This window comes from Rhamphochromis longiceps, linkage group LG15 (assembly GCF_057381845.1).
Source record: "Rhamphochromis longiceps isolate RC_006_pf linkage group LG15, R_longiceps_female_GT1.1, whole genome shotgun sequence".
Classification (NCBI taxonomy): domain Eukaryota; kingdom Metazoa; phylum Chordata; class Actinopteri; order Cichliformes; family Cichlidae; genus Rhamphochromis; species Rhamphochromis longiceps.
Window position 1 is genome coordinate 7317747 of NC_140571.1, and position 25845 is coordinate 7343591.

At 39.9% G+C, this 25845-nt stretch overlaps 2 protein-coding genes and 1 pseudogene across 13 annotated transcripts in view; all 3 read right to left on the reverse strand.

Moving 5' to 3' along the window:
• Window positions 1-1340: 1340 nt before the first annotated feature.
• LOC146651945 (leukotriene B4 receptor 1-like) lies at window positions 1341-2315 on the reverse strand. The gene has a single exon (XM_085382645.1). The coding sequence runs from the start codon at window positions 2298-2300 to the stop codon at window positions 1341-1343; it is 960 nt and encodes a 319-aa protein (XP_085238771.1). The 5' UTR covers window positions 2301-2315.
• Window positions 2316-4169: 1854 nt separating this feature from the next.
• Window positions 4170-5207, reverse strand: LOC146651946 (leukotriene B4 receptor 1-like; annotated as a pseudogene).
• Window positions 5208-5423: 216 nt separating this feature from the next.
• The window catches only part of LOC146651947 (clathrin coat assembly protein AP180-like), a 30738-nt gene continuing 10316 nt past the window's right edge, over window positions 5424-25845 (reverse strand). Inside the window, exons 3-25 of one of the 12 annotated variants that reach the window (XM_085382176.1) lie at window positions 24876-25018; window positions 24330-24405; window positions 22635-22737; window positions 22394-22487; window positions 22170-22281; window positions 21948-22054; window positions 21794-21835; window positions 21206-21279; window positions 20453-20465; window positions 20227-20360; window positions 19574-19647; window positions 19353-19367; window positions 18578-18748; window positions 16165-16263; window positions 13483-13737; window positions 12758-12844; window positions 12036-12110; window positions 9680-9766; window positions 8625-8686; window positions 7890-7943; window positions 7665-7748; window positions 7448-7559; window positions 5424-6786 (exon numbers count right to left, since the gene is read on the reverse strand). In XM_085382176.1, coding sequence (XP_085238302.1) covers window positions 7473-7559; window positions 7665-7748; window positions 7890-7943; window positions 8625-8686; window positions 9680-9766; window positions 12036-12110; window positions 12758-12844; window positions 13483-13737; window positions 16165-16263; window positions 18578-18748; window positions 19353-19367; window positions 19574-19647; window positions 20227-20360; window positions 20453-20465; window positions 21206-21279; window positions 21794-21835; window positions 21948-22054; window positions 22170-22281; window positions 22394-22487; window positions 22635-22737; window positions 24330-24405; window positions 24876-25018 — 2048 coding nt within the window. In that variant the 3' untranslated portion in view covers window positions 5424-6786; window positions 7448-7472. Of the gene's footprint in view, window positions 6787-7447; window positions 7560-7664; window positions 7749-7889; window positions 7944-8624; window positions 8687-9679; window positions 9767-12035; window positions 12238-12757; window positions 13268-13482; window positions 13738-16164; window positions 16264-18577; window positions 18749-19352; window positions 19368-19573; window positions 19648-20226; window positions 20361-20452; window positions 20466-21205; window positions 21280-21793; window positions 21836-21947; window positions 22055-22169; window positions 22282-22393; window positions 22488-22634; window positions 22738-24329; window positions 24406-24875; window positions 25019-25845 lie in introns of those variants that run through there. The other 11 variants (XM_085382175.1, XM_085382178.1, XM_085382177.1 and 8 more) reach the window with 11 other exon arrangements.

A 25845-nucleotide genomic window follows, 5' to 3' on the forward strand; every position in this document is an offset into this window, starting at 1 on the left:
AGATAAAATGGTCGTCTCCGATGTGGTTTTAGTATCAGAGTTACAATTAGGTTGTGGTTAGGTTGTGCCTAAGGGTTAGGGTTAGGCATTCATATTTGATTGTTAGATGTCCTCACTAAGATATAAAAAGAAGTGTGTGTGTGTGTGTATTATTTATTTACTTATATGAAGCAGCATTCAATTATAAATAACAAAAAATGAAAATATTCCTCTAAATATGTTCACAAATGATACATTTATATTCCTGTCAACTGACATTTTGAACTGCAAAAGCATGAGATAAACCCTTGTCAGATCTCTCTCTAAACAACACAATACATCTTTATTTAATAAAAGATTTTATTTTTTATACAGGAAGGAGAAAAATAAGTTGGAATGATTTTTTGTTATTATTGGTTTTGTTTTTGCTTGGAAGCTGCTTATTGTTGACCCAGATGAAAAAACACAGGAGGCTGGAGTAAACTCAAAGCAATCATTTATGCTGATTAGTAAAAAAAAATTCCAGAACACGGGGAAATCAGCAAGGACGCCCCCGTAAAAAAAAATTAATAATAATAAGAATTAAAAAATTACATAAATACATGAGAATGAGGGGATACGATAACAAGTGCACAGCTGGAGATAATAGACCTAATGAGATGGGAGAACTCAACAGAAGAGCACTGCGCCTTCTCGCAGGATCTTTTTCTGGGCAATTGTGCAACCACTACAATATGGCGCATTTGTAAAGACTAATAAACATAATAATATTTAAATGTAAAAAAGAAGTAAAGAAAGAAAAGATAACTAACATCTTTTAACTTACATTTTCTTTGTGAATTATAACTATAAACTATATTATCATCATTAGTATTAGGATTAGTATTATGAAATATACTACTTATTCCTTCTTTGTTAACTCGTGATTTTTGGACAGGCTGCTTTCAGCATTGGCAGGGTCGGTGGTTGGCTAGGTTTATTCTGCAAAGCTAATTGATTTGGTTTTGGAAATTTAAGATCTACTTGTATGCATCTGATGTCTGAAGTATGGCATGCAATAGGGGATGGTAACAGTTAAAGATGATTATAATGATGATTTAAACAAGATTAAAAACTATGGAGATTAGACTATAATTTATGGTAAAATATACGTATATTACTTAATACTGGGTACTTTGTTTTGAATGTTTACCTGATTCCATGTCAACAAACATTGCATTCTATACAAACATGTTGTTTTGCAGCTCTGGGTGAGGACCAGCTTTAATCAGTACACAGCTGATGTGAGAAAAGATGTCATCATTAAACCACCAAATACCTACAGCTTGCTGTGACAAACACAGAGTACCACAGCACCTTCATCACTGAGCAGTTTCTGCAGTGATATCTGATAACTCAGGCAGCTTTTGGAGAATTCTGAACTTCTCCATTAAATATTTAGCACTTTTTTGGCAAAGAGTGAACAAATGATTAGAAGTAAAGGCATACATGAGCGGATTTACGGCACTGTTTACAAATGTTACAGAGGCAAAAGCATTCCAGGTGTCCTCACTAAACTTCATCACGGGATTGTTATGTAGGGAAACAGCTGCTATCTCCACAATATTCATGACACGATATGGCACCCACAGGACAAAAACAGTCACAACGATGCTGGTAATCAGTCTGGTGGTCTGTGGATTGTTGAAAAAGGCTGCCTGATTCACCTTTCTGTAGAGACTGATGTATGAAAAAGCTATGACAAAAAATGCCACAAATCCTATCAGGAATCCTGTGAACACCACCGCAATCCTCTGGCCCTCAGAGGAGTAGTGAGCTTTGCAGCGTATCCAGTGCTGATCGTCGTCCAGGTTTCGGACCACTAAAACAGGGATGGACAGGATCGTTGAAACCAGCCACAGTGGAACCAGCAGCTGCCATGCTTCAATTTCATGTAGCCTCCTCTCAAAGTGCACCACCTGAAGGTAACGCTGGATGCTCATTGCAGTCACAGTCAGTAGGCTGCCATAAACACTGCAGTAGCCAAGGTATGTTACCAGCTTGCAGGCCTCAACCCCGAAGGTCCAACTATTGAGAAACGAGTATGTCCACAGTGGAATGGTAAGCATGCAGAGCAGGTCTGACACAGCCAGGTTCAGCATCAAACTCTGGCTCAGACTGGACATGTTCTCCCAGTTTGGCTTGAGAATCATCACAGCGATGTTTCCAAGGAATCCCAGCAGGAAGCAGATGGACAGCACTGTTGCAGGAATCAGACTTCTGGAGTCCAAAGAGGTTCCAGATGAATTTCCAGCAGAGGAGTCGTCGTTATAAGTAACCATGGTGGAGCCGAGTTGTGGTATGTTTCAAGCTTGCTGACAGTCATGCACTGAACAAGTCATGATGATATGGTGAGCAAGCTGTTCTCCTTTGATGAATCAAAGAGGAACTAATAACAGAGAAACAGTCATGCTAATGCGAACATTTTCCATTTAAATTAGGTGTGGATCATGACGAGCTTGTGGAATGAATTAATCATTGTTGCGTGTAGCAGTAAGGCTGGCTGTAAAATAAAGCAACAAGTGTTAAAAAACAAAACAGGTTAGATCTGCTCTGGCCTTGTGCGTGTGGTAATAACATGCTCATGACCAGTGTTGGTCAAGTTACTTGAAAAAAGTAATCAGTAACTAATTACTGATTACTTCCCCAAAAAAGTAATCCCGTTACTTTACTGATTACTTATTTTCAAAAGTAATTAATTACTTAGTTACTTTGTTACTTTTTAAAAACACGATTTAAAACCTGAAGAGGTGATAAAGCGATAGATCTTTCAGCCCAATTCTACTTTTTCTGCATAATCCATCATACAAAATGGAATCAAATGGAAAAGTCTCTTTTTTTAACTTGTTTTATCAGTTTTAATCTTTTAACTTTATGCATCAAGCAAAAATTTAATTATATGCAACATTCTCTGAGTTGAATAAATTAGTTTAACATTTAAACCTATTTTCTGCACATTCCAGCACATAAAATAAAATGTTTTTTGTGTTTACACTCACTCTTTCAAATAGATGCAAGTAAAACACAGCAGAACATAAATAAAGTCAAAGACTCAGTGGCCCTGTTGCTCTATTTTCACCTGTAAAGCAGGACTGCGGTAGGCGGAGGTTTACCCTGGTGCAGGTGTGCCGCGGTCAGTTGAAGAATCCACGACTTTCTCTGTGAGTTTCCCATTACGTCGTTGCGCACTCGGTACTTGCTTGGAAGTTTAGGGGTTTTTTCACTGTAAAAAGAAGTTTTCTTCCCACGCACAATGGACGCTAATGTTTTTGTCACTTTTTATGGAATCAAACTCAAAGTAAGGTCAGTACTTCCACACTTTAAACGCTGCACGCTCCTACTCTCTCCCACAATCGATATGTGATCCATTGTTGATCTGCACACAGTTGTTGTCACTAACGGCGCACTGTCGTGAGACATTCTCGCAAATAAATCAAGGTTTTAGTAACGCAGTAACGCAGTGTTCCTACGGGAAAGTAACGGTAATCTAATTACCGTTTTTGCAATAGTAATCCCTTACTTTACTCGTTACTCGAAAAAAGTAATCAGATTACAGTAACGCGTTACAAGTAACGCGTTACTGCCCATCTCTGCTCATGACAGGACACACTTAAAAAGGCCAATTAACATGAATTTGACGTTCACAGTTTAACTGCAAAAGCAGCAGATAACCCCATACTAAAGTTGTTATATGCCAGATTGGGATGTAGATGAGTACCTGCATACAGCCTGCCCTTGCATTTTCCCCCCCGCTTTGAGCTCAAATGATGGAACAAGTCGGGAAGATAAGCAGGTTTCCAAGGAATCAATGAGACATCCACAGGAAGAACCCCGGCACACTCTGCAGGAGTTCACCACAATATCTTATCTCAGAATCCTGCTTTATTAAAAAAGTGTTATCTTCATTTTAGATGTTAAAAAGTATTTGCAGCTCCCAGGTTGCTGACCCCTGCCTTAGTCCAATTTGGGGGAATTCAGATCTTTTCCATTACACATTTAGCATTTTTTGGCAAAGAGTGAAAAAACGATTAACCCTCTCAGGCTCAAATTAAACTTTTTGTTGCTAATGCACAACCAAGTCCTGCAGTGGTACTTCTGAGTAAAAAAAACTAAAAATATGTATGTGGGGTAATCAGGTTGTTAGTTTTCAACTATTGCAAATTGGCAACGCCTGCCTTGAGAGGGTTAAAAGTAAAGGCATACAGGAGTGGATTCACGGCACTGTTTACAAATGGTACAGAGGCAAAAGTGCCCCAGTTGTCCTCACAAAACCTCAGCAGGGGCTTGTTATTTAGGGAAACAGCTGCTATCTCCACAATATTCATGGCATAATATGGCACACGTAGAACAAAAACAGTCACAACAATGCTGATAATCAGTCTCGTGGTCTGTGGATTGTTGAAAAAGGCTGCCCGATTCACTTTTCTGTAGAGACTGATGTATGAAAAAGCTATGACAAAAATGCCACAAATCCTACCAGGAATCCTGTGAACACCACCGCAATCCTCTGGCCCTCAGAGGAGTAGTGAGCTTTGCAGCATATCCAGTGCTGATCGTCGTCCAGGTTTTGAACCACTAAAGCAGGGATGGACAGGATCATTGAAACCAGCCACAGTGGAACCAACAGCCGCCATGCTTCAACTTCATGTAACCTCCTCTCAAAGTGCACCACCTGAAGGTAACGCTGGATGCTCATTGCAGCCACCGTGAAACAGCTGCCTCTAGCGCTGCAGTAAATAAGGTGTTTTACCCGACACAGTATGTACCAGCATATAGAGGAAGTGGCTCACATCCAGAAATCCTACTAGTGGCTGGACAAAGATCAAGTGAAAGACAGCAAAGAGGCTCTAATCATGGCAGCACAGGAACAAGCTCTAAGTACAAGATCCATAGAGGCTGGGGTCTACCACACCAGGCAGTACCCCAGATGGGTGAGAAGGGATTTTTTTTTTTTTTGGAATGTATACATATGCAAAACATGCAATGTTCACAAGTGCTCAATATGTCCCCCTGCGACAGATAGCTAACAATCATATTAGATTCATTATATGAATCTAATAATATGATAGCACAACTTACATTTGCTTTTGCAAGCATGACTAGAGTCACTACAACCTCTGTTGTTGTTGTTGTTGTTGTGCAATTTCACATTTAGATTTTCAAGGCCACTGCTACCTACCAGCAACCATGTGAAACTCATGAATCCCCTCTTTCTAACAATATGTGCTTCAATTGTTAATTGTAAATATCCACCTTTTTTTTTTTTTTTTAGTTTCCTTTTTTCATTATTTTGGGTAGTGTTCATGTCACAAACACTTTTTTTGTTGTTAAATATAAATAGTGCTGATAGAAACCAAAGCAGGCATAAGTGATGAACTGAGGTCACTGAGATCAACAGATGTGTCTTTTATTGCATCTCATTTGGAGTCACATGCAGGTGGGGTTGAGGGAGTGGGGGTGATGCCATCCATGTAACAAAAAACAAAAGAAAGGAATCCTTAATTTTTGATATTCATCCACATTCTTCTTGTTTTTAGGTGCCATTTTTATTTTTCCTTCAACACTTTGTTAATGCCACAATGGATTAAGATACAGTCACTTTTTGAAATAATACACAGAACATCCAGCGTATACTCGAGTGCTTTACAGTGAGCCCGTTAGCAGCACATGAACAAATGTACCAACTGCTGCTCTATCACAAATCACCCAAAAACAACTGAGGCCAATCACAAACACTTCCTCGTGTCTTTATTTCCACCTTAACTTGGACTCATCGTATGTAGAGATAAAACAAGGAATGCAGCTCTTTCAGAGTGCCTCCCAGATTCACCTGTTTCACGTCATGATGCAGTACCACTCCACACCAGCAAAGGGCGACACAGCACACACTCTGAGCAACATTTCCACTCAATATTTGTTACAGCTTCAGAGGTATGTACAAAGTGGGAAACTTTTTAGTCTACTTGCATTTTTATCCAACCATATAATTTAATGTAACTAAAAATATATGATACACTTTTTCACTTAAAATAAAGAAAATATGTATAATCTGTCATTTAAAATAGTCTAAAATGCATATGTCAATTTTTGCATGTTTCATACAATCCCTAAAAAAAGATAATGTGAAAATGAAACGAAACACTGTTTAATGTCTTTAGTGATAAGCCCAGATTTGCAGTGCAAGTGGTGTTTAAGTACATTTTGATAAGGAGCTTTTGTCCAAAAAAACTTGAAGTAGACAGGTAGGATGGATGGCCATCAGATATATATGGGTACAACCAAGTCTTTAATGACAATAAACAGTATTAGTCTGAACAACAGGGATAGAGGAGTGGGAGTTGGCCAGTGAAGTTACACCGAACACAGTCCACATTGAACAACACAGTCCTCGTCTGGGAGATGCGCAAAGAAACCAACATATATCCACCATTCCAAGTCAGCTGATACGCCAAAATCCAGAATGAATCTAAATACACATTTACTGATTTTTTTTGTTAATTTTTCTGTAGTATATTAAGTAAATGTTAACACTGAATAACACACACACCCACACACACATAAACGGAATTCTCTTTTTCTGTATCTAGGGTTCACATTCACAGTTGTGCTACAACATTAGATAAAGAGGGCAGGTTGCTTTCAGGGGTCGTGGGGGGGCAAAGATCGAAGAGTTGATGGCTGGCTGAAGAGGCTGAGAAAAAGGGGGGGGGGGGGGGGGGGGGGGGTGCAGACATCCACTTCCACAGAGCTCCAGACACGATGACAAACCTACACAGAGAAAGAACATGGTCTTGTTTTAGCTTTCTGTCAGAGGAATGTGTTAGCAGACACAACATATTGCATTATTATTATTAAACAGCATGAAACTGGCATGTGATATCTGATTTAACTGTCACAAGATGTTTTCCCTAACCCTAATGTCACACATTTGGTTTCTTTACCTTATCGGTACTGTTGTGGATCCCAATCCAAAGCAGCTTTTAGCACATTTTGTTTTGTGAATGCTGATCACTTAAAATTTGTGAAGTCTACTTTCAGAAAAAATCTTGATATTTGCCAGTGACTTCTGTCTGTTTACAGAAAAAAAAAAAAACTCAGAAAAACCACCCTTAATTTTATCTTCAGGTCTGGGAACCACTTTTCCAGCATCAAATTGAACTTGCATGTGGTTATTGTTTAAGGCTCAAATTCTTCTCCTTATGCTTTGCTATTTCATGACATATGAGATATTTTAGTTTAGCAATTGCACAACAGGTTTACAACAAGCAACAAGCATGTCTACATCTTAAGCAGAATAACTGATGGTAGTAGTGCTGTAGATTACTGTTATGCTGAAACCCCAGCCTGTTCTACAGAGAAAAACTATACGAATGTTATCCGTAATGAGAGGAATCTGCAGTTTCAGCATACTATCAGTAAAGATGTGTACCTTGGGGGTTTCTGGATCAGTCAGTCTACATGAAGTCCTTAATATTGAGGTCATCCAGAGCGTTCCTGGGTGGTGGAGGCTTCCTGGGGCTCTGGGCGATTCCAGGAGACATCTGTAAAACACCTTATTTTAGCACTCATATTCCTTCTTTTGTCATTGTAACCTGTGCAAATAATAATATTTTCCATTGTAAAAAAAAAAAAATCAAGTGTGTTACCGGTGCTCCTGGGGTCACCCCAGCGGCTGGGAAGCCTGGTCTCGCCATTGGCATCATGGGAGCTCCAGCAACTGGTGCTCCGGCCTGATGGAATGGAAAAGAGTCAATAAAACTAGATGTCTGTTATTTTATGGGTGTGTGAGGGCCACCCAAAGGGGGTGATTGTCCATTAGTTATCCAGTAATGTCCTGCCTGGGCATTACTAGACTGGACTGGAGGTCTTACCATGGTGAAGCTAGGGTGAATTCCCATAAAAGGACTGACACCCATGGGTATGGTCTAAAGGTGTGGACGAGAGGGGATGGAGAGGAGGAGGTGGGATGTTACTATACTACATTTCAGATGAAAATATGGCAAAATGAACACAGGAAACAAAAATTTAAGGTAAAAAAAAAAGGACAGACACACCGAATGCTGGACAAAACAAACTGGCACACAAGAAACGAGGACACGCCACAACAGAAAGCCCAACTTCATCTTCAGTTTTTGTTGTCTATTTGCATATGAACAGGGGTTCAGAGAGCAGTGAAGCTTGTGTCATGTAGCCTTCAGATGGAAGCGTCAAACCAACTGCAATGTCCAGGTTTGCCTCAACTCAATCAGGTTTCAAAGAAAACTCAAAAATTAATAGCTGTTTCCAAGCAACAGCTTCTTAATGCAGTACTATCACTTCCCCCTTCATCACTCTCCAGTAAATATTCCAGAAACACACATTAGGCTGAATTAAATTTATGCCCTGCTTCCTAGCTTTATGGTACACCTGGAACCTGGAGAGCTGGGCCATATTGAAAAGAAAGAGGACAAATCTCCAAAACATAAGCATTTGTTATAAGTTTTTTTTTTCCTGTTTCTTTTCCATATGGTGATGAAGGCGACACTTGTGACTGCTGCTACAGGTTTGCCCTATCTGTCGCTGGCATGCGGCTCCACTCCATGCTTTAAGACACAGACAACATTTACCATCGGAGCACCCCAACTTGGGGGAGCTACCTGAGGGGCCGCTGGAGTTCCCATTGTGAGATCTTGGAAGGAAAGAAAGAGAGAAAAAAGGTACTGCAAAAAAATCTGTCGCATCATTTGTAACTTGTAATTTACTGCAGTGATTTCTAAGTTACAAGACAGAAAGTCAGTTAAAGTAGATGTTTGCCATTTTAGTAGATGAGTTTCTTTGCTTTCTTTTAACAGAGGTGGAAAGATTAATAAGTTGGCTTATCTTTAACACAAGCACTCTTAAAGTTCACAAGAATGATTTACTTTCATAAATAATTTTAAGTGTAAAGAAACATATTTGTGGTTTATAGGGGAGTTAGAGCTACTGCTGCTATTTTTACTTGACTTTCTTTTTATTGTGAACTAAGTGTCAGATGGAGTCACACACTCAAAAAATGACTCTTTGCCCTCATAAACTTTAAGCAACTCACTCTGTGAGTTTGGTGCTATCAGAGGTTTCTTCCTTTTAAAAGGGAGTTTTTCCTTCCCACTGTCACCAAGCACTTGCTCATAGGTGGTCATCTGATGATTGGTGCTTTCTCTGTAATTTTATAGAGTCTTTACCATACAAAATAAAACAACTTGAGGTGATTGTTGATGTGATTTGGTCCTATAGAAATATAACTGATTTGAACTGAATATTGAATAAATGTAATGATTGTACGCCACTCAAATAAAATTCATTTCACCAAATTCCCAAATGTTTTACATTGTAACAAAATTATAAGTATTCAAATTACTTAGTTAGCATTTTGGGCATGTATACCATAAATAGGTTTGGCTCTGTTAAATATAAAAGAAAATGTGACTGCCAGCACATCTAACGTTCCCAAGACTGCTTTTCTCTTTTGTTTAATATGTAAAGAAGTAACTCTCAAGCCTTTCACAATTTATTTAGAATGAATAAATAAAGCAAACCTTACAATTTAAGAATCTCTGCTGGAGAACAAACAAGCATATTTCTCAAAATGTTAATTTACTGCATTACATAGTCCAGAAATCTAGAAATCTAAAACTCTACTTACTACTTGCCATGTTAGCCATAGATGTGTCAACATCCCCAGCCTGGGGAGTCACTGTGGGCTTCATTACATCCCCTAGGCCATCAAATACTACAGCAGGGAGGAGGTGCAACAGGGAAGGGAGAAGATGGACAGGGGACGGAGATATTAGTATCCTTCACTACAAGCAATTCTCACACTCTACTACAACTCAGGAGCAGGCCTTCTTATTACTTGGGATATTACCATGACAACCAACAGATGTCTCCATGACAACAGCGAAAAGAGAGCATTGAAATGTAACCTACTGAGGAAGAGTTGGTTCATTTAAAATACGACATATGGTTTCTTTTTGGAAAATACTAAATCTTAGTGAATTTCAATCATGTGAAATAGAATATAACATAAAACCATCGAATATATGACTCAGGAGACATCTGTTATGATCAATTGCAGTAAGATAAAGAACTTTAAAAGTACATATATATGTGGGACAGATATAAACCTGAGCTTGCTTCTGCATAGCATCAAACATGATGTCAAGAATGCGACCGTTAATGTAGTTTTCCCATGAGTTTGTGACTGCTGCAGAAACTGGCATGAGGGCAGAAGCACTGAAGCTAGAATGAAGCTGGGTTAAATGCTAAAGAAGCACTGAATAATAACTGCTACTTCACACAGTCCTCATAACCGTCAAGCATCTGGTGTTTCAGGAGAAAGTGCAGCTGAGCTTGCCTTGCACCACCGCAATGCAGTGCACTGTGGGAAATTAGCGTGTTAAAGAGCAAGGGGACTCACCCAATCAAATGGCAGGAAGCAAGAAATGAGCCAGCCCAAGAGCCAGATGGAGAAAGAGAGCGAGGGAGAGAGAAAGAGAGGAGAGTAAAAAAAAAAGCACAGATGCCAAAGAGAGAGGGGGGGAAATGCAATGAGGTTTCAATAGAGTGTTTTTTTTCTAAGGAGGTTATTGTATGGTTGATAGAAAGGAAGGAAAAGAGAAAGAGTTAAGCCTTAAAGCAGAAGTATTGCAGACCATTAGTTATATAATATGAGACCAGCAGCACAAAAGGAGAGGACCAGGAACCACATAAGCAGGGATCAAGTATTGAAAGGTGAGAAAGATTGGAGGATTTTCCGAAGAATATAAGTCGTCATAAGCAAAATGTGATGCTGTTATCATGAAACTGAAGCAAAAACCAAGCCAGCAGAAACATGCACCATTTTGTGTGGCACAAACAGTGTTGATGTATGTTGCTCTTAAAAGTTAATAAATACAATCCAAAGAGAAGCTGCTGACAGCAAACCATTTCATTAACCATTACCAAAGTTAATAGAAACAGTAAGTGATACATCCACTGACACGAAACAGCTAGTCTGGCAAGCAAACCGATTTTAAGATTATCAAAGAAAGTGTTAGTAAAATATTGTAAAGTGATATTATGGTATTAGCAAGACAACAACAAGGAATCATGAGTGTTATTACAAGATGAACAGCTGTAGCCATGGATGAATGATCAGGTTAGGGCCTCTGAGCTAAGCAGAAACCCCAACCTATTCTTTTTTGGACAGGGCATCCAGGGCCCAAAAGACAGGAGAAGCAAGGTCGATAGATCTATTAACACATAAAAGTTCCACAATATGTTTAAGTCATGTTAACTCATCAACCAAAGCCTTACTGTATTCAAACAATATATTATTACTAATATTATGAATCAAATCCTTTTGTGCTGTCTGTCATTTGCAGAACATGCATGTGAACCTGTTGATGTCAAGTATGCAACTGTTTTTGTTTTTGGCAAGTGTCAGAAAAAAAACAGAGTAGCTCCTCTGTTTAGCAAGCCAAAGCAAAAAAAAAGTGGTCCTTAAAAGAGGAAGGAGAGTAGAGGGGAGGACTTTGGACTTAAGGAACTTGAGCAGCACTGACTTTGCTGAGAGCATGGTCTGAAAGGTGAAGTTCTGATGAGTGAGTAGTTTGTTACCGCATATATATTAATAATATAGACTCATATTTGGAGCGCATGAGTCCATCATTGAAATAATTGTTGAGTGGGGAATTCTATAAATGAGCGTGCTTGTTCGGTACCATGACGCCATCCAGTCAGTCTGTGAGGACCTCTGGTTAATGTTCTCTCTTTTATTCCACGCTTACAGACTTTACAAAACAATACCATCAGTCTATTTCCACTTTAAACTCGACAAAAACAAACCTTAATACAGAGGCTTTAGCTCAGGAGCCTCCAGACCTGTGCTCATAATATCTGTTATGAAATCCATCCATGACCACAATACATGCAGTGAGAGGGAACTATTTCATACAAACATGATGATATAACCTTCACTGATCACATTCAGGTTGGCACTTCCACATCTGAGGATTTACCTGACATCAGTTCAGCACCGGGGGCAACAGGAGCAGGGGCAGCAGCAGCAGCTGGGGCATCTCCTCCTGTAGGCTCTGGCAGGTCAACCAAAAAACATAAACACAGTCCACCATTCATTCCATGACAGGGTCGCAGTGGGTCGAGCCATTTCCATCGCAGCATTAAGGCAAAGAAGGGGAACAATCAGCCTTCAGCTTCACACTATTAATGTCAGACAAAATGCTTAGAGTTAGAAAAGAGGGCTTGAAAGCATGAGCGCAGGATTTTCGATTTCAGAAAATGAAAACATCACACACACATACTGCTTATAAAAATGGCCTTTTCACATGTAACACTCAGATATACACAGCAAGGAATTTTAGTTGTTAGATTTGGGCTCATAATCCTATTTTTCTAGAGGATAAATGAGAGCAAGTATAATTGTGCTGAAGTAGTGTAGCCACTTTTAGTTTAAAAGAAAGAAAATCTTGAGCCAGAGTCATTATTAGCAGTTGATAAATACTTTGACTCATCTCAGCTATCTGTGTGCGAATCTCCAATAATGTATCCACCCACATGAATAACAAAAACAAAATATACAGCAGCAACAATCGCAATAGCTATGATCATAAAGGAGAAAACCTGATGGTTTCAAAATCACTTGTTTCATTTTATGTCCTTCGCTTCCTCAGCGTGAACAAGAGAGGCAGAGTGAGGGGAGGCGGTCATGTGAGTTACCCACCACCAAACAGATTCATGATGGCTCCTGTGTCAATTTTGGATGGGGGTGCTGAGGAGAGGATGGGGGCAGAGGAGCTGAACACATCCGCTGGAGGAGGCAAGGTGGAGATTATGTTTTTAGACCCCAAACACGCACAAATACACACTAAACACACACACACACACACAGAAACTATTCATTATAATGCACAGTGCGCTTTTATCAAGTTCAGTTTCAGTGCACGCAGTACATGCCGGAATAAGAAAAGAGGTAAGTGTCATTCACTAAATGCTTCAGACAGCTCAGTGGCTTTCAGCTGACCCATAACAGAGCAATCTCATTTCCTTCTTTTCTTCCCTGATTAAAGCCAAGGACAAAGCTGAAAAACACAAACAGCAAGACAGGATATGAGAGTAAGAGCACGCGCAAGATGGCAGATTGAGTGCAAAAGGGTACCTGCTGAAAACAAGTCAGCACTGGGAGCGAGGTCTGTTTTGGAGAAGCTCGTGTCTGGCATGGAGTCAAAGATATCTACAAATACATGCGCACCCAAGACAGGAATATTAAAAAGCTCAAACTCTTTCAACTGGAGAGGCAAAGCTGCAAACATGTGCACATTTTCCCTCATAAAAATAATGACAAAAAAAATGGCAAACAGCCTCAAATCAGAGTCAAGAAGACACCAGCCTGCCTCAGTATGATGCGATAGTTACTAATGCCGGATCACACAAATCTCCAATGTTTACCACTGAAAAGGTCAATCCCAGGGCTGGTGGTGCTGGCGGCAATAGGAGCTGAAATGGTTGCAGTGGTGGTGATGGTGTTGGATGAGGAGGTGAAGAGCGGTGAAGGGGAATGGGAAGGGGAGGGCTGGGGCACACCCGAGCTAAAACAGGCATCCAGGGAACTAGCCGGGTTATTGCTCTCCACTGACATCATGCCGAAAAGGTCTAGACCTGAAGACGCTGCGTTGGTGCTACCATCTGAGGGAGCAAAGGGGTCTTTTGGGAAGAAATGGGGGGTGTTGGGGGTAGGAAAGAAATGTAAAACATTGAGAGAAGGGGAATGTTAGACATTGACTTTGATACAAAAGAGAGCAGACATATGGCACTGAGCAAAGGTTTAGGTCAATTCTAGACATTAGATATCTGGTCCCCCGCAGAGGCCTGATCCCAATATCAATGCGTCAGTCTGTCTTTACACAAAAAGACAGTGAAAAGTGAGAGACAGGCTGACACAGAAAAACTGCAGCAAGTGCTTCAAGATGCTTTGAAAAATGTTCCTTTGAGAACTGGTGCTGCATCAAAGAAAAAGTGCAAGCACAACAATTACTGATTTGAGGGTGAACTTATGAAGCTACTCACTGCATTATTTTTCAACATTTTTGCACAATACTGTATGTTTTATGTAACGGTTACAGGAGTACCGCAATAACCACAAGAAGGAGGTCAGAGAAATGGAAAACATCAGATGGGAATGATAGGAGGTGAAAATGTGCAGAGCTCCAACATACTCCTGCTGTCAGTCGTAACAGTTACAGCTATAAATAGCATCTATGATGGGAGAGAAAATGACAAACAACTGGAGCGGATATTAAATCCTTTCACAGTCCATAACGTTAGGAACTTCAAATAAAACCAGGCAGTCTTCTCCATAACAGAAAGTCTAAAGTTTTCTTGTGATGACAAAAGACAAGCATGAATATTCTTGCTCTTGAACGCCACTAACAAGATTTCCCTTCCATACCCAAGCAGTAATGATGAATGAATCCATACTACCTGCACAAAGACGTGAGTTTAAACCCTCATTAACCTTTACACATTCACAACCACAGGCATCTACATCTTTCTCTGTAAAGTTATAACATTTTCTTCTTTCACAGTCATAATAAAAGAAATACAAAAACAACATAACAAGCAATATATTCCATTAAAGTCCTGTATTTTAACAACTCTTTGTTGTGCCCATGTTATCTCCATGTTCTGAGTTCAAACTACGGAAATGCACAGAAGTCGAAAGAATACCTTCCTAACTAGGAAAATAAAGTATGTAAGTAAAATATAGTAATTATTGATGAGAAACTCTGACTCACACAATTGCATTCTTCTACCGTGACACTATCGAGAGTGTGCTGGTGCACGCCATCCCTGTGTGGTACGCTGGTTGCACAACAGCTGACAAGAAGAGACTACAGAGGGTCATCAGAACTGCAGAGAAGGTGATCGGCTGTCCACTCCCCTCCCTGGACTTAATTGGCAGCTCAAGATGTCTCTCCAGAGCCAGGGCAATTATAAAGGACCACCTCCATCCTAGCCACCACCTCTTCAACATCCTGCCCTCTGGAAAAAGGCTCAGATCCATCAGGTGCAAAACCAACAGACTAAAGAACGCCTCTGTCAGTGCGCCCCAGGGTGGCTGTGGCTACAATGTAGCTTGCCATCACCAGTGTGTGAATGTGTGTGTGAATGGGTGGATGACAGGTTGTGTAAAGCGCTTTGGGGTCCTTAGGGACTAGAAAAGCGCTATACAAATACAGGCCATTTACCATTTACCATTCTTCCCGTGGGCTGTCAGAACTCTTAATGCAAACTAAGAGTGTGTAAAGACTTCCCCAAGACATCCACCCTGACACTGCTGTTGATCATCTATGTGCAATATCTCAGTCTTTCCATGTTCTGTGCAATATTTTTGGCTCATGTGCAATTATTTTGGTCCCAGTCTGTTTCAATGTTTCCTACACATACACCATGTATATAGTTCCACTCACATATGTATACATGTACACTGTTTTTATTTTATTTTATTCTATTTATTTAATTATTTATTTCTTTTCCGCCTTCGTTGTATATTGGTTTCTCTTCTTCTTACTTTATCACCTTTGTGGTTCAGCTACCCAATTTCGCTGTGCAAGAAACTGCACAATGACAAGAAAAAGCTCTAAGTCTCTAAGTCTAAGTCTCTAAATAAATATGCGCATTTTGAAAAGTTACAGGAGAAAATATAAAGCCACGATAGCGTGACTCAACGTACACAAACAAAAGCTAGCATTATTTTAATAGTTACACCTGTACCTTTTCTACTGTGAGTAGGTTTTTTATTACTCTGTGTAATAAAAAAAAACAAAAAAACAACAACTTTGAAACAATTGGTTTTTATTTTAGATAGCTGTAGCTGTTGAAGCCAGCAAATCTCTAAAGCTAATTAAGCTAATATTAGCATCACAAATTAGCTCACAGCTTCTTTCCTGTTGAGGTTTTGAGTTTTTAGCTAACTTGCTTTGCTGTGTTGTTTGTATGTTTTCATGCAGAAAACATGTAAAGAAAGAATTGCTTAACTGCATGTTTTTTGTTGTTGTTGCTTTCTCATGTATGCCACTGGCTGACACACATACACACTCTCTCTCACACAGACAGATGTTGGTCACCCACCAGTTCCAGCGTTGGCAGCTGGGGTGGATGTAGCAGCAGCCCCACCTTCAGCTGCTCCTGCGGAGGCCTCAGCGGCAGGAGCAGGACTTGCGAAGGCTTCTGCAAAACCCCAGGAGAGGACAGAAACGCGGAGAGAGACAGATGAAGAAATAAGGATAAAAAAGAGAGAGTCAAAAAGCCAGAGGAAAACAAGACTATTAAGAAAAAAGAACATAAGATTAAAGCGTTTAAGTTGCAGAAGCATTTTTAAGCTGTTTTCAGCTTTTAGAAACAGCAGCGTACAGAACTGTTATGTGACATCAATGACTGACAGGTGAATGAGCAAATGGGAATACAGACAGGAGGCATTACAGCAAGGATTAATCTAGTGCACAAAGAGCCGAATAAGCCAGGACTCTACAAGTGTTACAGCTGCCATCTGTAGCTGTAGACATGTGACAGGGTTTGATAGAATTGCTTTTCAGAGATCAAAGAAAAGCATTACGGCCTATCAAACAGGACGCATGAGTGCAGCAGTGTATATACAAGCCAAAAGTGAACATGTGGTGAGTATGTGGAGAATATCTGTAGAAATATTAAGTCTAAATCTGATTGTACATTTTGTATGGATTAAAATAATGTGATTGCTTTCCCAAAAAAGCACATCACATAAAACTGCGTACCACCGATAAACGATTAAAACACAACTCATCACTAAACTGCTTGTTAGTCATTCTTATTATCATATTAGCTAGTTCATTCATTTAAATTCTATATTGAGATATTTTTCACATCAGAATTTCACTTTTAGTAATTTAAATAATGACACTTTTCATGACACTAAAGCATTGTTACTGCCCACATAGTTACACACTTTACCCAAGTAAATTTCTTCCAAGAAGGAGCAACCCTGAATGGTGACAAGATTTCATGTACCTCTCCAAATCTGATCAATTCCGCTCATAACATTTTGAAACAAAAGTTGTAATTGCAGTACTGTACTTAGCTGCGGTGTGCTGTGGAAATAACAGCTCATGGATAATTCGGACCACCCTGTGCACCACTTAGTGCACAGTACTTTTAGTAATAGACTGATTTTTTGTTTGTTGCTACATGATCAGACACAGGAAATCTTTTATACCACACGTTAGCCACTATACCACTCTCTGTAATACAGTAGATTATTATTATGTCACGGAGCACAGGAAAAGCAAGCCAACGGTCCAGAACTACAATCCTGGCTGTGCACAAATTCAGCCAAGCAATGAACTGATCAAGAACAACTGGCATGCAACATCTCTCAAAGCTATGCTAGAATGATAGTTTATTGAACAGGGTTTGATGCATCAACTGCAAATTAACAATGCCCTATTTTGCCCCCAAATCTTTATCTAGCAAACCTTTCAACTATGATGAGAAAAACCCCACTCAGCACAGCCACGCATGCCTGGGAGTGGAACCTAACCAGTCAGCCGGCTTTTTTGTCTTTGGCCTGTGGTGGTAACGCTGTCTGGATTTACAGTTTCTTGTAAATCTTGTAGAGTTTCTATCAGAAGAAACTTTGCAATCTTCACCTTGTAGTTAGACCCTTCATGTTCACCCAATATGTGTTCCTGTCACTAATGTGCACACTCTGTGAGCCCAAAGCAAGAGGCACACCTATTGAGTCTCCTCACTAAGAAACACTTTTAATAACCCTGCTGAAGTATAGACAGTGATAAGTTACAGATTAATCTTGTGAAATAAGTCAGCATTGCTGCAGGGTAGCTGATAGTTCCCCCAACTCTACCCTCACATGACAATGAATAGCGTCACAAGAAAACGAACATAGTAACCTCCAAAATGGCAAACCCTAGTTCACAAACCATCTTTTCTACACAACCTGCATGGAAGCATTTCTTTCTTTTCACCTTCTTTTAACGCTGAGTAATATCAATGCCGGCCAAAATTACGATCAGCATCTTGTTAATAAATTGATGTTTTTAGGGCATCAACGTCAAAAAGATGCTAACAGAGGCAGGGACTACTACACTGTCATGAACTGTGGCATTAGGAAATGAAAAGTGAAAATTCATGTGATAAGTTTTTCTAAACATTGAGTAGCATTGTAAGCTATTAAGTGTATATATTTTGACATGGTTAATCCATAATCAAATGTATTTAGTCTGTTTAAATATAACTAAATAATGCGGGGCTATAATTTTAAGGCAGTTGATAGGGATGTGCATCAATCCAGTACGCAGTGAAAGTTTTTGATGATACAACTTTGCTTGCAGTGGACAGACAACAACTGCCATAATTCAGCAAAGTTCTGTCTACATACTGTACGTGTTTGAGCATGCAGTCGTCTGTGTTATCATATCGTGTGATGGGTTTTACAGTTGAGCTTCCCAGAGTGATTCCTTCGTAGAGAATTTTCTGGAAGCCCACTGACCTCCCAACAGATCCACATTGGCGGCGCCAGGGGAGGTGGCAGCTGCTGTGCTAGTGGGAGGAGCTAGAGAGACTCCAGGTTCTGCTGCTGCAGGAGTGGGCGATGCCGCTGCAAGGGAGGGGGTGGGCTCAGCTGCGAGGGTGGGTTCAGATAGCAAGGAATCGCCCATTTCTTCCAGTACCATCAGGGGTGTTTGAAATCCCCATAGAAAGGAGGCAAAATAAACCACAAAAGAGGAACCAAAATAGCCAGTGGAGTCACCGTTGTGAGAGTGAAGAAAAAAAAAAAGCCAAAAGAAAGGTCAATCCAAATAAAGCCCAATAAAGATCATTTAGAAGTCGCCAAAAAAAAGAAGAAGAAAAACCCGTATTTTTAAACAAATTAAAAGTCGCCAAATGATCCAGCATTGTCCAGTCATAACCAAGAAATAGATATTAAAAAGCAATCAACCAAAATAGCCCCCATTATAAACCAAAAACAGACAATGGAGTATGTGGAGGGAGGGGAGGGAGAAGGCAGAGAGAAACAAAGAGAGTACTCAGACTAAGAGAACTGCTTGAGGAGACAAACAGGGAAGTAACCATGTGACACTGCTGCAATGTTGTCTATTTTTATATTTTCTAAATAGAGAAACAATATATTGCCTCCAGGTTGCTTCAATTTCATATTACAGCAAGAAAACCAGTAAAATCAAGGCAACCTGGAGGAGGTTTTAAGAATGGACTAGTCTGGACCAGATCCTACAGGTGAAGTACAGAGGAGGAGTTGCACTCACCTGATCCAAGAAGATCTACGGAGGCAGAAAACAAAGAAACAGGGAGAAGATATGTCTTGTTCTGGAGATTTGATTTGATTCTCTAGTCAACTCCAATGAAAATAGACTGTTACATGTTCACTAAAAGGACTAGATTACCTGTCGTTCTTTCTAACAATGACTGCGACGAAAACCATGTGCATGATACCAGCAGCTGTTCTAAAGGAAGGAGGGCCACTTACCTCCCCAAGATGTGGGGGCAGCTGATGGTGCTGAAGGGCCAGTAGAGGCCAGTGGATCCAGATCTAGCAATGAACTGGAAGATGATAAAGTTTTAACCACACTTTTCTGAGTGAAAATTTTCTGCTGCACATGATCAATAGTTTACTTGCACTTAATCAGCTGGGTGAGGTTAAAATAGCACTGTTGGAGTGACATTTTGTTACCTAGCACTAAAAAAAGTGGAGACAACATCGTGGGAAATGTCTTGCTTCTGAGATCATTTACCCATCATCCAAATTATACATGTGAACTAAATGAAATTATAAACTAAACTGGGCAAGCAGACACCAAAAAATCACAATTCGTGATTTCTGTCTGTCTGTTAAAATTCTGTCATTCCCAATCACTTCCACTTTGTTATAATACCACTAACAGCTGACTGTGGAATATTTCATAGAGAGGAAATTTCACACTGGACATGTTGCACGGGTGGCATCGTATCATGGTACCATGCTGGAATTGGATTGATCAATTCTGATGGGTGGTGATTACTTTTGGCAATACTGACAATACAGATACACTGTAAGTATATGGTATTTTATAGATGTTAACAAAATCCAATGTTTTTTGAAAGGTTGCATTGGCGGGGTATTTACTAGAAATAGGAACCTACTCTTCAGCCGGTTCAGGAGCAGCTGAAGCAGCAGCGCTGCCAGCACTGTCCCCAGGAGGAGGCTGCAATGTGGGAACAGCATTTGAAGATTTGGCTGGAGTTGACGTTGGAGACACATTGTTTGTAGGAGATCCCTGGAAAGTAGACAGACAAGCCCCCTTTCAGTGCTGATTCACAATATAAAAGGCTAAAGAAAAAAACAGACTACTTTAAATGTGCATCTTACCTTTGTTGGAGACCTGAAAGTGGAAGAACAAGAGGAGGTATAAGTGATGTGCTTAAAACAAACTGCTTGACAAAAGCTCAATTTTACAGATCATTTTAAACTCAATATCGGGGATTCAAACAAACATTTAAGATAGACTGCATCATATGTGATCATATGAAGAGTTAATTTCCAAAGTACCATAATATATAATCAAGTATGAAAACAAGAATAAAATCCAGCCCATAAGATTTGTTAAATCAGTCTGATTTTGCCAGCTTTTATTTCATTTTCAGTTTGACTTGGGAATGAAACCCTTCATATAGCGATTCACATTGCATATTAGCGTATGACAGTACACATGTGGTGACCTGCTGTTTACCAAAACATGTGTCTCCCAGAGGTCACGCATGTAATCACACCGACACACACATTTCCACATGTGAACTATTCGATTGATCCAGTTCATAATTCACATGTGAATAATGTGCCCATTTATTACCTAGGGGAGGGTGGGGCGAGAGGTGGGACAGTAAATACATCTAAATAATTAGTAAACTGCAAACGAAACATAACACATATGCTCACCCTTCACTGGTGTTTCCAAATCAACGTAAAGGAGAGTAAAAGAGAGGAGGGGTTAAAGGAAACTGTAGAAATACAAAACCTGTTTCTACCAATATTTCTATTGGCTACTCGTGAAAACAAGCGGGAGATAGAAAGAGTTATCCTAATGTTTTTACTATGACGTTGCAAAGAAATGTTACGTCTTACCCCTTCTTTCCACCTTTTATATCCTCCAGGCCATTCATGTGGGTTTCCAGAGATTCTAGGATACTGCTGGGAGCCTGAGCAGAACAAAGAAATTTCAAACTGTAATCACAACTCCACACAAATCTTAAATCATCTCCTCAGATACATTCCAGCCGAGGTTTAATCACCAGAAACAAGAGTGAGAGAAAATCCCACCGCATTAGTCACATGCATGTGTCTATGCACACACAAACACAAGAGTGATTTGTGTGTTTTGTGTGACTTGTTTGTCAAATTAAAGAAAGGTCAACGTGCCAACACTTCATCCTGTAAACAGGCACTCAGCCAAAATAACCCCTTTGTTTCTGTGGTTACCGGTTCCTCGAGAGGTTTAAAGGGGCAGTCCTCGTCATCCGAGTCTGCTAGATCCACCACTACCCCTGGGTGGAGACACTGGGTGGGGAGATGGTGGTGGGTGAGACATGGGCTTCTGTGTATGCATGTGTGTGTGAGAGGAGATGGATGGTATTCATATGCATTATATATTCTTGATCCCATCGCTTGCAAAGTGGGATTAAAAAACCCTGAGAGCTGTGATATGTAACTTACATAGTTGATGTCGGGAATGTCATTTTTGTCAACTCCAACTGTCTGTTAAAGAAAATAAATATATATATATTTAAAAAACAATATTATCACACTGCACAGACTCAGTTTTTACAGTCACTATGTGAGTCAAAAGAAAAAGGACTGCTGAGGCTACCTCAGCCAGCTTCATGAATTCTCCAATCTTTGTCACCCTGGTCAGGAAACGCTTGTAGATCTCCAAGGCCTCCTTGCATTCACTCTTCTTCATTTTGAAGAATTTCTCTACACACAAAAACAAGAGGTTTGCTGACTGACAAACACCTTGTCCATCTTTTTTGATTATCATCGGTGAAGTGAAATAATCCTGCAATCTATTCACTTTAAGTGGACTACTAACCTAATAGGTTGATGATCCCATCATTGTAGGATGCAAACAGTTTCACCAAGTCCTTGAAGAGAAGCAGAAATGCAGCATTGATGATCCCATTGTTCAGCTCCTTGGGATGAACCTGAGAGGAGACAGGACAGAGATAAGTAGGGCTGTCTGAGGTTCTGTTCATCCAAATAAATAAAGAAGAAGAAAAAGAGCGAAAAAGTGTGCAAATCAAAGCAAAGACGCACATCAAACTCCAGGAGTGTGTCAATCTGTGTCTGCAGAACAGGCATGCCTTTCAGCAGCTTCTCAGTAGTCATGGTTCTCATCACTCCATCAGCGCTGAGGTAACACAACAGAGAGAGTATTTTACACAAAAGAAGAGCCACAGGTTTTAACCACACACTAAGTAAAAGCATGTAAAAGAAAATGCTAATGGCCAAACAAGTGTTGCTATGAGCAACTGCATGCACACCGTGTTTACCGTACCCTTTCTTGACTCTGGTGAAGTCAAATGCCATCTGGCGGTAAGCGAAGGCTTTCTCATTCAGGTATCGTCCATACCGCCTGATGAATGTAGACATGTCATAGCCTACACAAAATGAAATCAAAATTAAATGATTGTTGAACAAAAAGCTAATAGGCTTCTTGCTGTCTGCTCGTATTTGTTTCTTGATTATTTCTATTATTTGTCATTTGTTTCTCAACAGCTCACTTCATGCATTGATCTCTTTTTGTCCTAGTGGGAAAATATTTTTTAGAACCTGCAGTAAACAGTGTATCCCTAAAGCAGTCAATATAACAGGAAGCACAATTTCCCCGTGTGTAGCTGAGATAGTTTGGTCCATAATTTGCTGAACACACAATTTTGTAGCCTCTGTACATTACCACAGTGGTAATGTACCACATCAAACAAAAAATATTTTTATGTAGCCCCCATTTGCAGAGGCTAAAATGAATCTGCCAATTCAAGTGAGACCTGTCATCTTATTATTTCATGACAAATGAAGTCACAAGACACAATATTTGATATAATAAGGTTTCATAGCTTTTCACTGTAATTTTAAGAGCCCAAAGGGATGTCAGTGCAAGTGAGCGAGGTCGTCATTTGGCTAAAAATACACCTTTGTGAGGGCCAAATCAGTGATCTGGTACATTCTTAAAAGGAAAAAATGCATTGGCCAGTTAAGCAACTCTAAAAGGTCCGAAATACATCAGAAGACAACAAAATGCATGATGACAGCATTTTTTCCATAGTTAAGAAAAAGGACACTCTTAAGAAAGTAGACATATCATTATCAAGAGATGCATTCATGAATGGAAGATGGCTTATAACAAGGTGCAAATCACTGGTTTCACTCAAAAACAGAAAGGCCAGAATTAGATTTTCAGGACTGGATAATGACCCAAAATACAAAAGCAATGCAACAGTTTGTCGAGGAAAAAAATAAAATATTCTTCAAAGGATCACCTGATTTTTCAGTTATTGAATAAAACCGTACATGGAAAGACCCTGCAATAAAGGTGGCTGCAGTAAAGGCTTAGCAGCCACCTTGCAATGGAACAAATACAGCATTAGGTGATGTCCATGGGTTCTAAACTTCAGCAACCATAAACTGGGAAGGATTTCCATCCAAGTATTAAAAACAGTCCTTATATTTAAAATTATGTTAGTTTGTCCAATTCATTTTAAATCTCTGAAAATGGGGGAGCTGTGTATTTAAAGGGCTGTAATTCTTCAAGTCTGTACTTCACTTAGATTGTCTGGTTGTGTACAGAGATGAAACTACAAAAATTCTATCCTTGTCCAACAAATTATGGATCTCATTAGTTGACACCGATTAAGTCCAAGCGAAAGGTGGAGCAGGAAAGGAGGTGGTTTGAAAAGCGTGCAACAAATTAAACAACACCCTAGATTGAATGTATATATGGAAGGGTAGCGGCTGATCCATCAGCACTGAGATCGGCTGCTGGGATTGTAGCTGATATGTGATATTTGTTATTTTCCTGTTAGTTCCTATTTTTCCTAACTTTATGTAGGTTCTTCTCTAAAATCTGTAACCTAAGGAGCAAAGGATGAGAAAGTTCAGTAATGTGCGGTTATTATCAGATTATCCATTTACAAAGAACGATACACAACGACACAAAGGGAGGATATTACAGTTGATCAGACTGTCGTCTTACCATGAGATCCGGTTTTGTCAATAAAGTTGCTGAGGTTGAACAAGGATGTCCTGGATGCCAAGTACTGAATGAACCTCTGAGAAAGAGAAAGAAAACCCAGTGAACATTCCTGTAGAAGTCAAAGCTGAAAACTACAGCCAACAACACAGCATTGACATCTTTAGTAAGGGTTTTCTTTGTTGTGCTTTTCAAGCTTTTATTCCATTATTTAATAGCTTTTACAGGAGTAATGCACAGTGGACCCATTCCACTAACTTGTGGTCAAAGCCTCTATTTATTTGTGAAACATCAGGCTTCCTGCAAATGCCTTGAAAGACCAATTTCAGCTCTCTAAAGTGGTAACTTCACACCACACCAGACATTTATTATTTATTTCAAAGGGGTGGCTGTTTTTGTCAGCAATTAGAAAAAAAACTTTACTATATTAAAGTATACTATAATATATACTATTCAGCATTTCTATTGATCTTTTATCCTGATTAGAAGAGATTCAAGCTTAAACCAAACTGCTTCACATGTTAAATGGTCTATTTACTGTTCACTAACCTCATTGCCATAGACACACATGTGGTGTGTGGTGACGAGGGCCTTGAAGACGACCACCCAGCTGGCGTTGGTGGATCGCTCAAACAGTGTGTCAGCCATCTGAGGGATGTTCACGTTGGTGGTATTGGTGGCTGACACCAGGTCTGCAACACAGCAACAAAGAGTTCTACTCATCTGTCAAAGGTTCTCTCACAGAGTGCTTTAACCTTGTGGTAACTTTAAACAGCTTATTGTCGTCTTCTTCTTCTTCTTTTAACTACAGTGGATTGCCTGTCTCCATCTCACCCCATCACTTACATCCGCTTCTGTCATGCAAAGAATCTGCATGCTTTCCTTTACTACATCTAAGGGTCTTCTCTGTGGTATTCTTCTTTTCCTCCTGACTGACAGCTCCATATTCAACAGCATGCCTCCACCTCTCTAGGCTCTCTGCTTTGATGAAAACCAACCCCACCTTCAATCGATCTGTCACTTCTACCTTACACCTCACTACTGTCTCACTGTCCTCATACATGTCCTGCACCACCCTCACATGCTTCTCTGTCATGCCTGACTTCCTCATACAGTACCCCATCATGTGCTTTCTCTAGATCTACAAAAACACACTGCAACTCCTTATGATCTTCTCCATTCAAACCAAATATCACGTCTGTAGTGCTCTTTCTCTGGATGAAGCCATGCTGCTGCCCACTGGTCATCACCTCTCTTCTTGATCTAGCTTTAACAACTCTTTCCCATAGCCTCATGTTATGGCTCATTAGTTTTATTACTCTGTAGTTACTACAGCTCTGCACATCACCGTGTTCTTGAAAATTGGTTCCTGTAGACTTCATCTCCTTTCCTCAGGCTTCATCTCACTCTCCAGGATTGTATTAAACATTCTGGTCAAACAGTCCACTGCCATTGCTCCTAGACATCTGCATACTTCTGCAGCAATGTCTCAAAGACCAAACACCTTTCTAATCTTTAT